Below are 13,583 nucleotides of genomic sequence, written 5' to 3'. Positions count from 1 at the left end.
CCAATTTCTGGCATGAAACAAGTATAATTGAAAACTGATTTGGGTTTACGCTAGAGAGTTCATTCATGGGTTTTTTTTTTTTTTCTCAGGACAATAGATAGAAAAGTTTAGAGAGAGGAAGAGAGATCTTCATATGGTGTTCATTGATCTAGAGAAAGCATATGATAGTCTCTAGAGAGATAGTGTGGTGGGTTTTGGAAAAGAATGGAGTTCCAAATAGCACTTGGACCTACTTAAGAATATGTATGCTTAGAACACTTGTCGGAGAGGATGATGGGTTTCAGCACTCGATCTTTATTTATTTGTAATAATTATAGATGATTTGACTAAACATATTTAGGAGGTCCCATGGTACTTATTATTTGCTAATGACATTGTATTAATTGATGAAACTAATGAAGGATTAAATGCAAAACCAAGTTTATGGAAAAATGTCATAGAAACAAGAGTTTTTTAAAACGAGTAGGACTGAAATAGATATATGCTATGTAATTTTAATAATAATAGGAGAGCAAATCAGAGTATGCTTGGGATTGGAGAACAAGAGATAAGCCAATGTGACCTCTTTTGTTTCCTTAGTTTGATAATTCATAACAAAGGAGAGATTGAGGAGGATATTGCCTATAGAATTGGAGCATGATGGGCAAAATGAAGGGGCACATCCAGAGTTTTATGTGATGGTGAATACCACTTAGGTTAAAAGGAAAATTCTATAAAACAGTTGTAAGGCCAGCAATACTTTAAAGAGTATTGGGCAGTCAACAAAACATGTCCAAATAATGTGTGGCAGAAATGCATATGCTGGGATGGATGAGTTTAAAAACTAGAAAGGATAGGGCCAAAAATGAAGCCATCCAAAGGAGAACCTAGGAGCAAGGTCCAAGGTATCAATACAATACGCCCCGTATCAGGAGTATCATATTGTATCGGCAGGGTTTTGATACACATGTATAAAGGTGTTTTCAGGAACCCATTTATTTTATTTATTAATAATATAAAAATATTTATAAAATGAAAATTTGAAAAAAAAACTAATAAAATAAAAGGTGCATGGTTTAAAGCACCCATATACCCCTGCCTATACATTTGGGTGCATCAATACTTTAAACCATGTCTAGGAGTAGCTCCAATGGGTGATAAAATGAGAGAAAGTAGACTAAGATTGTTAGATCACATGCATAGATTACCCTCTACAGCACCTATAAGAAGTGATCTTTTGCAAGTTGAAGGGGCTAGGGGCAGACCAAAAGGAATGGCAAAGCAGGATTCATGTGGCTGACCCCATATAGTTGGGGAGAAGGCTTAGATGATAATGTAACATCTGACACTGGAACCCCATTCAGAATTAGCATTTTTAGGTGACTAAATCCTGGATATTCAATCTATTTACATTCCTCAATTATAATAAAAGACAGTGATTGGCAATGCTTTTGAACCGTCATTGACCCAGATGGTTGGACCGTTCGGCCCGGGAACCGTCCAAGTAACAGGTTCTGTTTTACCCCAAACCCAGTCCCTGGCCAAAAACCATTGAATTGGTCAGCGACCTGGCCAAACCCGTTCAATGGGTTTTGGTCATTTTTTATTTTCATTATTTTTTATTTTTTTATTTTTCATTGGAACGGTTTGTCCATTTGAACTGGATGGTCAAACCATCGATCCGGAAACTGGTGACCAGAACAGTTCTGGTTCCGGGTCGGTTTTTTAAACCTTGGTGATTGGTCTGCTTAAGATAATGTGCCATACTGCCATATACAAAGAGACAGTGGAAGGGGATATTTTGGTAGTTAGAGTGTTAGACAATCATTTGATCAGCTTGTCTTCTTTCAATATTTGTGAACTCATTCATTTTGGTCTGATTGCTAGTTGACTAAGTTCAAGTTCAAGGAAATTATTTATTCTTCTGGCCTGAGAAAGTCTTTTTCCTGATTTAGTTTTAGTTCAGGATTTTCTTTTTAAACTTGGTCCAAGTTTAAAAATACATTCAGAGGCACTTGTGAAATCCACAGAACCCCTTGGGCAGTTCCAGAAGAAGGGTTCATAAAACTAAACTTTGATGGAAGCAGCCTTGGAAACCCAGGGCTTTCAGGAATAGGGGATGTTTATAGAAATACAGGACATATTATTGCTTTATTTCAGGCCCAGCTAGTATGGGGGATTCTATCAATGCTGAACTTAAAGTTTTTTTTTTTGATAATATGTATATCCTAAGCTTTTAATACCTGCACTCACTGAACCAATAACCATTCAATTTTGCTCATTACTGCTTCAATAGGTGCAGCCTCGTCTTCAAAAAATCTACTGTTTCTCTCCTTCCACACCTCCCAGCAAAGGGCCAAAGGGAGCAATTTCCAAAGGATTTTCGCTTTGGTAGAAATACCTGGCTTGGTCCAAGGATCAAGTAAAGAGGCCAGATCAGGGGGTGTCACCCAGCTTGTGTTGAAGAGTTTAAGGACATGAGCCCAGATTGTGTGAGTGAAAAGTGCAATGGATAAAAAGGTGGGGACCAGATTCTGTGCTTGAATTGCACAGTCTGCAAACATGCTCAATGGGCAATCCTCTGTTCTTTTTTTTTTGGTAGAAATCCTCTGTTCAGTAGGTAGTCCATGGTGAGAGCCTTGTCTCTAGCAGCTATCCATAGAAAGAATGCCACTTTAGGTGGTGCCTGGGCTTTCCAAATCTAAGCCCAATGAATACCCTCATTAGCAATTCTGGGGGCATCCTATAACATGAGCTTGGAAGGGAAGCAACCCAAATTATCAGCTAACCATACTCTTTTATCACTATCCACAGGGACCAAATGAAACTCATTCAACCTCAAGAACAGAGAACCAAGCTCCTCCACCTCCCACAAATTTTTATTTCTCTGAATTGCAGGATTGCACACCACCTGAGTGATGAACACCCCTTGCTAAATTCTAATCCTTGACCAGCAAAACAAAGTGAAGAAGAAGATCTGAGACACGGGCCCTTGGAACAAGACACAACAAGGGACTAGCTAATCCAAATTGGGCTTAGACTTGGAGGCTTTTGCAGTTCCTTATGACAGCTCTTTTCTTGTGCTTAGAAAACAAGCTAAGTATCTATTTATAACATATTCAGCCTCTAAAGTTGTCTTATGCATTTAATGCTAACATGAACATTGCAAGAGAACCATTTGGTTGGCTGAGTCAAGCCCCTCTGGATCGAGACAAGTGTCTCATTGATGAAGGATCTTATCACTTGATCATCCAGACTACACTAAGGCCAAATGGTCTACCATTGACCCGGTAAGAGCTAGAAATGGCTCTAGTGAGTTTCAACAGTGGTCTCTCTATGCCAAAAAAGATTTTATAAGAATAAGAATGATATGGTTGTGTGCAAGGGTGTAGCATAGAGATGACCTGTCTTCCATCACCATGTGGTTTATCACATGGCCACTGGATTTTCCAACATGTGAGGATCCACAAATGAGGGCCTATGGCCACTATTCCAACATCTCGCACATGGCCAGTTAGATCTGAGATGAATATTTGCCAACCAAACCCATTGATTCTATGTGCTTCACATAATCTGAAAACACAATGGGTTTTGTTAATGAGTCTGCAATTATATCTTTTATGGGCAAGGTTTAAAATGTCGATGTCGGTGGAAATATCGGTCATCCAAATATAAGAAACATGTCGGAAATATCGTATGGAAATATTGTAAAAATTATAGACATGGTGGAAACATTTTAAAATATGCAACATATAGAAAGATATTTTATGAAATGATAAAAGAAGCATAGGAACACCTTTTTAAATTATTATCTTGTTGCAAATCATTAAACAAAGCTAAGTAACTAAGGTTTTAGACAAAAGAATACGTTTTGAAGTTGCCCTGTAAACTTTAAGATTCAGAGCTTCATGATAAAATGAGTTAAAGCAAAATTTTAACTCATAGAAAATGTAAATGATTGTAATAGATCAACCAAATAATCTATTACACAAACAAAAAACTAATATTTAACTTCATGTTTGAAATGAATATTGAGCTAGCTCAATGTGGTAATCATGTAAGTTAGGTGGACAATAAAATTGTTACTTAACATATTTACAATATTGTACCAACTTATGTTATAATACTATCTCTTGGACTCCACATAGTATTGGTAGTGTTCACTGGGAAATATGTTGATTCCAGTAAAGTTTCATGTCACTACCCATGGAAGTGGAAATGGAAATATGTTGTGGAAACTATTTGTTGTACTCCACATTGTGTTGGTAGTGTTCATTGGGGAAATGTCGATTTTGGTAAAATTTCGTGTCGCCACCCATGGAAATGGAAATATGTCGTGGAAATATTAGGGAAATTAGGGACATTTTAAACCATGTTTATGGGCACGTGCAGTGTTTTAAAAGCGCAAGGCGCAAAAAAGGTGCAGGGGTCAATTTGCACCCGAGGCACAAGGCATAAGGCGAGGTGCACACCTTTTTGAAGCAAGGTGCAAAAATACAAAAAAAATGCTAAAAAATAAAAAAAAATGTTAGAAAATTCAAAAAAATGCCAAAAAATAAAAAAATAAAATATTAATAAAAATATAAACTTAAATTTTAAAATAATGTTTTAAAAAAGCCTATTATCTAAAATTAAAAAACATAAACATAAGATGTAAAGCATATTCAAATGAGAATTTAAAAATCAAATCAAACATATAAAGCATTTTCAAGCATGTAAAACCTAATCTCTTTCTTCACTCAATTGCATTACTTCAAATAGCTAATGTAATGTAAAACATATTACATTCCTGATTCTACGAGCCACCTTTGTGCCACACCCCTCGAGGCAAGCCCAAACAAGTCCACGTTAGGTCTTAAATTCTTAGTTTTCACACAAAATTTAATGATTTTATAGTTTGAATTGCTTTTTAAGAAGACATTTTATTAAGATGAATGAATGAACAACATTAGCAAATTGGGGGTTCTCGGATTTTCAAAAGGCGTTATGTTCAAAAAAAGCAAAAAAGCGTCGAATTTTCAAAAGGTGCACACCTGGGCTGAGGCGCACCAGGCGTGCACCTTTTGAAAGGGCTGCACCTAGGACCTAGGCGAGGCGCATACCCTGAAATGTGCCTCTGCGCACCTTTGTGGATGGTTGTGATTTCAACTAGCTGGGCTTTCTGCTGGGTCTGCAGTCACTCGTTGCAACCAAGTTGACTTGACGAGGACTTTGGCGAACTCACCACCATCACTTCCTTCCCTGGCCACCTTCTGAAACCATCTCTGCCACCATCTTCCACCTCCCATTCTAACAATCTTCCCAGTTCTGACACCCTGGAAGGACCATGCGTGACCCCTGCCTCCATATTTGAACTAAAACTCACCTCCTGGCTTCCCCTTGATTCCCTACTTGTCTTCCCTTTCTGAATCCCGATTCTCTTAATCTGGACTATCACCCCTGCTGGTCTTAGTAACATTGCCACTCCCTCCTTGCAGCTTTTGAAAGCTAATTTACTTGTTTCTGCCTCGGAAACATGAAAAAATTCCTTTAAGTTCTCAGGAACAGTTTCCACACTTGGCAAATACTTCGGTCAAATCGCCACCATGTAGAGAGATGAAAGTGGACAGATTGATAGTAGGAGACTCCAAGGTGGTAGTTGGCAGGATGACAAATTGAGACGCTATTATTTGGACCTACAGGGAAGCTGTTAAAAGATTCAATTGGCCAACTGCCAATATGACTATAAGGATTCAGTGGCAAAGGAGGCCAGCTAATGGGATAGCTGACTATTTAGCTAAGCAAGGGGGTGCATAAGCAAGGCTGCATCTCACACCTTTTCTAGGGATGACTCTTTGGATTATATTATGATAAGCAGTATTTGTTCTGACTTCTGAGATCAATTGGAATCTGCTTGAATCTGAGGCTGCATCTCACGCCTTTTCTAGGGTTGTCTCTTTGTATTATATTATGATATGATATTAATAAATTATTCCTCATCTATCAAAAAAAAAAAAATCCACAGAACCCTCCAAAAAGAATTACTACTCGAAGGAATGCTAGTCTTACTTGCATGAGTAGGAATGACACCCCTCTTCATGCCTCTTCATACCATATTCACATGCTTGTCCGGCTCTTGTAATGCAACACACCTGACCCCTGGTAGATGAGATGTGTAATGTCAAGACTGCTGGAACAGACCAACAGAAGGCAGTTAATCAGTTTTACAAGAGGAACAGAAGGCAGTTAATCAGTTTTACAAGAGGAGGCCACATCAGCACAACTAACCATCCACTTGTAACAACTGTAACAATCAAGATTGTAAAACTATTAGTAGAGCAGAAAAGGTATAAGGGAATGACTCTTTCAGCATTAAACACACACTCTATCTCTCTCCTTCCAAGAATTCAGGAGGTTGGCCCCTCGAAGAGCCCTAAGTTAGGTAGGTTCCTAACAATTTGGTATCAGAGCCAGCATGACCAATACAAGAAACACGTCAGTAGACACCCGAATGGATCAGATGGAGGTAGAGATCCATCGAATGTCTTCAAATCTCAAAGAAATGAAGGAAGGCTTCACTGCACTCCTCCTTCGACTGGGGCAGGGGGCAACGAACACTGATAGAGGAAGGCAAGAAGAGCGCAACAATGAAAACAACTGCAGAACAGGGGCGGCAACAAGAATAGCCAAAATCGACTTCCCCATCTTCTCAGGCGGCGACCCAACTCCTTGGATTCTCAGAGCCGAAAGGTATTTCGGTTACCATGAAACACCGGGGCAAGATAGGGTAGCTCTGGCTTCTACACATCTTGAAGGGGAATCTATCCTCTGTTTTCAATGGTACAGAAGGGGGCACCCTTGTCAAACCTGGGCAGACTTCACGGATGCCATGATTGTCCGTTTTGGATCATCTGGGTTCGAAGATCTTAATGAAAATTTGGCAAAGCTGCGGCAAGTGGGATCAGTAAAAGAATACCAGATGGAGTTCGAAAGGCTAGCCGTGAGAGTCCAAGGGTGGACGGAGAAGGCATTGGTGGGAAGTTTCGTCGGCGGCCTAAAAGAAGAACTGCGACTGGAAGTGAAAGCGATGCAGCCCACTTCGGTCATCAATGGAGCAACACTAGCAAGATTGTATGAGGACAAGTTCAGTCGCGCCAAGAAAGGTGCAGCGACCATGGGGTCCAGAAGCAAGAAGGGAGCAAGGAATATTGGGCCCAGGCCCACTAGTTCCTTTCAAACAGCTGACGTGGGTAGAGATGCAAGCCCACAAATACAAAGGTCTTTGTTACAACTGCGAAGAGGAATTTGAGTCGGGCCATCGCTGCAAGAAACAACAAGCGCTTCTCCTCCAAACAGATGCCAAAGAGGAAGACGATATCACGGGTTGCGGAGAATCTAACACAGGGTGGGAAATACAATCCAATGGCACGCCTGAAATATCCTTACAAGCCCTTATGGGACTTGCGTCCCCTCAAACAATGAGAGTTGCAGGGCTGATTCTAGGACGCCAAGTGTCGATCCTCATAGACAGTGGCAGCTCCTTTAACTTCACAACTCAAGTCTTAGTGGATAAAATGGGACTTACGGTTCAACCAACAACGACCTTTACGGTTCATGTGGCCAACGGTAACAACCTCTCTTGTAATAGCATTTGCATGGGCCTACCACTAATGACTAGACCTGTTCATGGGCCGGGTGGCCCGATGGCCCGGCCCGACCCCCAGACGGGCTTGAACACGCATATGGGCCCATGGGCTTAACCTCGGGCCAAAAAGCCTGGCCTGCAATAAATTCAGGCCGGGCTCGGGATTTGCCAAAACAGCCCGGCTCGACCTATAACTAAACCTAAAAACCCTAGTCAAAGACCCCCTCTTTTTTTAACCTCTTTGCCTCTTTCCTTTCTTTTTCCAGTCGAACCATTCTTCTCCAATCTCCACATCCTCCACAGTTCTCATCCTCACACTCTCAGGCAGCCACACAACCGGCAAGGTGGCGAACGTTCACCGGCGCAACAACTCCGGCGGTGAGTCCTCACTCCTCTCCTCTCTCTCTCTCTCTCTCTGACTCTCTCGTTCCTCTTCTCAATCTCACTTCTCTTTCAAATCTCAGACACCGGCGACGGCAAGGCGACGAATATAGGCACCGGATACGGCGGTGAGTTCTCTCCCTCCCTCCCTCTTTCTCTCTCTCTTTCTCAGACGCTAACTGATCACTTTTAAACTTAAAATCGCAGGTCACAGCTCAACCACAATCACCACGAACTCAGTTCTGACGAACACAATCGGGCTTTGGGCTTTTTATCAGGGTTGGGCTCGGGCCCAAGGTGTAGGCCTGTTGGTCGGGCTCAGGCTCGGGCCTAACAAATTTTCATTAATGAAGAGTAAAAGCCGGGCCCGAGCTCGACCCGGCCCATGAACAAGTCTATAATGATTCAGGGTCATCAGTTTGCGGTGGACCTATATCCTCTCCATCTTAGTGGAGCTGACGTGGTCCTAGTGTTAGATAGTGTATGCCCTTAGCTCTAATTAGAATGTACCTTATGACATTTAATGTAAATGAATAAAGTACATATTTGATTCATGTTATTGTGGTGTGTTTCTGTGTAGTACCCTTAAACTGGACACATATGAGACTCGTGTTAGTTTAGAATGTTCACAGCCGTTGGGTAAGTTTGGGGAGATTTATCTTGCCAAGGCTGATACTGATGTGCTGCCAAGTTGATTGGGGTGGCTTGTCTCAGCTGCCAGGGTGGGACCTGAGGTACATGCAGTGTGGGTTATCTTAAAACCCTGAATCGGACCTGAATTCCAGTATTGCCTTGGACCTTGGAGATTGATGGGCAAAACTGGAAAGTTACACCTGACCCCTAGACTCGATTAATGTACTGCACTAGGTGTCGGATTGGGTTGTCTTTGATATGCCAATCAGTGAGATCATTAGAGGGGGTCAAAACCTGGGTATGTTGGGACGGTCTGAGAATTCATCTGAGTGGGTGATCATAGTGACAGGATCAGCCCCTTTGTCGGACAAAGGTAATGATCGGGGATGCACTCTCTTTGATGGAAACCAAGACTGCCGACAACCAATTTCAATCGTTGAAATTTGTTTTGCAAAATATATTTATATACGGATATGTATATATGTATTATGGTTTCAAAATGTTTGCAAAAGGTTTTAATTCCCAGGATCCATGTGAGTAGAGAGTGCAACAGTGTTCTTTGCAGCCAATGGAGAGGTCCTCTTGTTGGGCAGTGTTTGATCATTATGGGCTGAGAGGTTAAGTGTAAGACCATTGAGGGTAATACCTGATGGGCTAATCTTGCATCTGCCCATAGTCCCTGGGTTTTTATAAGGAGGCTTGGCCCAGGGACCACTTAGTGTAAGTGTTGGGCCCATTAAGAGCCCATGGTGATGGACTCAGGGGTTCACAGCCCATAACATTGATTTCGGCCAGGCCTTATAACAGAGGCTAGGCTGAACCCATGTGGCTGATGTGTAGATTAATGTTTGGGTCCCACGCCATACAAGGAAGCCCAACTGGGCAACAGTTTGGAAGGTTAATGAGCACATAGACTTATTGGGCCTAATGCCCATTTCGAACTGGTCTAATTTGATTAGTTAAAGAAGGGGGCGGATCTGGGATTTGAATCAGTAGATAGAATAGGGAGTTGTCCTTATCCACTCAGAGAGTCTAGATCCAAATAGAGATTTGGATTTGGAAAGCTCCTAATGAGATTAAGAGGGCTGATCTAATCTGCAGATAAGATAAGGGTTTATCCTTATCTCTTAAAGAGAACTTCTTATCCAAATACAGATTTTGGATTAGGAAACTCCTAATGAGATTAAGAGCTCTCTTTAAGGCTATAAAAAGGAGGAGGGGGCGAACCATTCAAAACAACATCAGATCAGATTTCAGATCACAGAAAGAGAGAAGACAACTACAGTAAGACTGCGACATCTTCTGCTCTTGCGCCCTCCTCCTACTACCGCCATTGCCAGTTCGATCTCCACCGTAGGAGCGATCAAGAAAGGTTCTTGATATCAGCCTTTGGAGAAAGGCTGATTTGAAGTCGCGCTCACAGACTCCATCAAATTCTTGCTGAAGGATTCGGTTCTCGGGAAGAACATTGTTGATTCTGCTCCACCCTACATTGTCATCTTTAGTGGGAGCAGTCTTTGGAGATTTCTTTGGGCGTGAACACCTTCATTGGGAGTTACTGCTACTCTTTATCAGGTATATCCCTCTCCTACCTTTGGTTTCAGATCTGGTTCGGTTCTTGGTTCAAGATTGATCATTGAAAATGTAGATTTTCTAAAACAGGGAATGTGATTCCCAGATGGGAGAGAGAGAAATTCTTGAAAATGGCCATCCATATGATGGATCTCTCATCCCTTCACCTAGGCATTCAATGGTTAAGACAGCTAGGATCCGTGGTCTATGACTGGGTCCGTCTCACCATGGACTTCACATAAGGAAATTCTACAGTCCATCTACAAGGGCAAACATGCAAGGGCCAAAGGCCCATCAGTCTTGCAACACTAACAAAGCAAAGAGGAGATCCAGATCAGCCCATATTCATGCACATGGACTCAAATTTTCCTACTTAGATCTGCAATCAAATTTTCCTACATTAGACCTTGAGGCCAAGGTTGCTCTAAAGGGGGGATTGTCAAGACTGCTGGAACAGACCAACAGAAGGCAGTTAATCAGTTTTACAAGAGGAACAGAAGGCAGTTAATCAGTTTTACAAGAGGAGGCCACATCAGCACAACTAACCATCCACTTGTAACAACTGTAACAATCAAGATTGTAAAACTATAAGTAGTAGAGCAGAAAAGGAACAAGGGAATGACTCTTTCAGCATTAAACACACACACACTCTCTCTCTCTCTCTCTCCTTCCAAGAATTCAGGAGGTTGGCCCCTCGAAGAGCCCTCAGTTAGGCAGGTTCCTAACATGTAACCTGTTGATTGTATCAATTGTATGGTGTGTATAATTAAAGTTTTGTCTGCCAGAAGGCCAATGTACATACCACCTTACCCAAAGTGCAGGGCCTTAGTCTCATGCTTTTCTAGTGTCCCTTGAAAATGTGGGAATGCGGATGCCATTTTCATATCCATCCTGTTGTTCTATTATTTTTGTGCAGTTTGAGATTTAGGAAAATGGTGAGATGTTTTTTGTCCTTAACCCTTTACCCAATGATGCCCCTTGTAACTACTTACCACGGTTCACAAGATTACATGCCTACATGGTCCATGATGCATTAAATTTGGTTGAAACAGAATAAGTTTTGGACTTATACTAATATTGATTGTTTACAGGGCCAGGGTCTAGGAAGGGCCCTTGTGGAGCAGCTTATTAGGGCTTTGCTGCAGAGAGATATTGGCAATATAACTTTGTTTGCTGATAGTCAAGGTATGCTTTCCAACCCTTTTTGGCAAATTTTATGCAGCAATTGATCAAGTGTATATCAATCAGTACATGATTATTGATATGAAAAAGAAAAAAAATAGAAGAAAGATTTGTGTCCTTCTCGTTTGACAGTTTCTTGCCTAGAAGATGGTGACCTGAAGCACATTTTAGTGCATATGTTCCATGTTTACAATTGTGCTTTGGTAGACCAAGTTTGCACTCTATCATATTGCAACCCTAAATTTCCTCTGAATTGTAGATCTGTCATCAAGGGGTCTATCCTACAGTATAAAGCTGAAGTTTATGGTGTCTACTAACCACCATTGCATGTCTAGGTCCAATATCTTTGGAATGGAAAAGCTTGAGTCTGATCACATCTTGGCCCTTCTCCATTGCAGTTGTGGATTTCTATAGAAATTTAGGGTTCGAACCTGACCCTGAAGGCATTAAAGGCATGTTCTGGTACCCAAGATATTAACTGCCATATTCAACAAATTTTATTGGTGGATTCATGTAGCAGCTATACATGACACATGGAACATGATTGTGGGAGCTCTCCACCTGTATGCAATTCTGTGTTAATTGTGCATACTCTGCAACTTGATGTAATTTATTAACTAGATTGTAATTTTAGTATTTTACTACTCATGCTCGAATATGCGTGTGTTTTCTTTTCTGCTAAATAAAGATCAAATAAGATATGCAGTTTAGTTTAATCGTACATGTACAGCCTTCATTCTTCATACATGCAAATTGGAGCCATAGTGAGTTGACAGATCACTCATGTGAAAATTTGTCACTGTAACATAAAGCAAATTTTAATACAAATTGAATAAAATGACAAAAAGTTAAGTTTTTTGATGCCACACTGTTGAACAGCTTAGGGCATTCTATGCATATTCATTGCTGTTGCATGTATGATGGTAGTGTCATCAATAGGGCAGTATTGGAGTTAACCACTGAAAAGCATGCCATTATCTAGGGTGTAATTTGAACTGATTAGGATGAGGAATAAACCATCTTATCTGTGTGACCGATGGGACTTTTTTTTGGGTAAATTACTTGAGCCTACGCTGAGGTTTTGGTCAATTCTTATACCACCCGTTGGTCAATTCCTGCCCGATAAGTTATACCCCCTTGACCAAATGACTATGGGGGGCTTGTTATTTGTCAATGGTGTATGTGACTGAAACTGCAAACTATAGCGAGCAAGTAAATTAGTAGATAGACCTAAGGGAAGTGTGTCACTGAAACCCATGGTAGGTATAAGTAATTTAGCCTCTTTTTCTCTTAAGCAGTTCAGCATGTGGCTAGTTCGGTAGTTCCTTCATGACAACCCTGCAAAACTACGTCTGTCATGTAGGTCGCGGGATATCTTCTGTCTCAGGAAGGATGCTCTCTTGACATGCGAAATGTTAAGCCCAGAAGAGAAGCCAACCCAGATGGCGCAACTCGGGCCCAGCAGGCCCAAGTCTCAGCCCAGAACACTACACGCATCACGCGTATGGCACCACCCGTTAAATTCGTGTATACCCGACGTCCGCGTAATGGAAAGCAATCATAATCTGTTAAGAATCATGCAAGACGCTCATAGTTGGTTACAAGTTGTTAGCTGGCCATGCATTATATAGGCCTATCAACGAATGCATAAAACAAAATGAATGATTCTCTCTCTCTCTCTCTCTCTTCTATTGTATCTTTAACCTCACGTCCATTTCAGGAGGGTCACCAGAAGCAGAACGGAAGTGGGGACCTATCAACTGGTATTAGAGCCCAGCTGCGATGCCAACCACCAGGTCTTCGTCTGCAGAAGAAAGGACCGATCACATTGAAGTAGAAGTGCGGTAGACCACCAGTGAGTTGAGAGAAATCAAAGAGACCCTCTTCGCTTTGGTAGGTCAGTTCGAACGGATGTCCTCGGCATTGAGACCCACAGATGTTGAAGGATCTAGCAGCAGCGGTGTTAGGAGGGGTGGAGCGTTTCCAGTCAAGGCTGTCAAAATTGATTTTCCTCTTTACTCAGGTGATGATCCTGTTCCTTGGATCTATCGGGCCGAACGCTACTTTGAATCCCACGAGACCCCAGCACACCAGAGAGTCTCAATTGCCGCTATACACATGGATGGTGAGGCTATTATGTGGTACCAATGGTACCGTAAGACCCACGCACAGACCACCTGGTTGGACCTGATCGAAGCCTTACATGTGAGGT

General features: G+C 41.6%; 1 protein-coding gene across 5 annotated transcripts in view; it reads left to right on the top strand.

Moving 5' to 3' along the window:
* The window catches only part of NSI (nuclear shuttle interacting), an 18,795-nt gene extending 5,534 nt beyond the window's left edge, over positions 1-13,261 (top strand). Inside the window, exons 7-8 of one of the 5 annotated variants that reach the window (XM_010246274.3) lie at positions 11,281-11,374; positions 13,092-13,261. In XM_010246274.3, the coding sequence (XP_010244576.1) occupies positions 11,281-11,374; positions 13,092-13,141 (144 nt within the window). In that variant the 3' untranslated portion in view covers positions 13,142-13,261. Of the gene's footprint in view, positions 1-2,275; positions 2,487-11,280; positions 11,375-11,630; positions 12,088-13,091 lie in introns of those variants that run through there. The other 4 variants (XM_010246273.3, XM_010246272.3, XM_010246271.3 and 1 more) reach the window with 4 other exon arrangements.
* The last annotated feature ends 322 nt before the right edge of the window (positions 13,262-13,583 follow it).

The sequence above is a fragment of the Nelumbo nucifera genome, chromosome 2, assembly GCF_055504915.1.
Source record: "Nelumbo nucifera cultivar China Antique chromosome 2, China Antique-T2T, whole genome shotgun sequence".
Classification (NCBI taxonomy): Eukaryota; Viridiplantae; Streptophyta; class Magnoliopsida; order Proteales; family Nelumbonaceae; genus Nelumbo; species Nelumbo nucifera.
The sequence above is the reverse complement of the archived record's forward strand: the minus strand, read 5'-3'. Positions and strand labels throughout refer to the sequence as shown.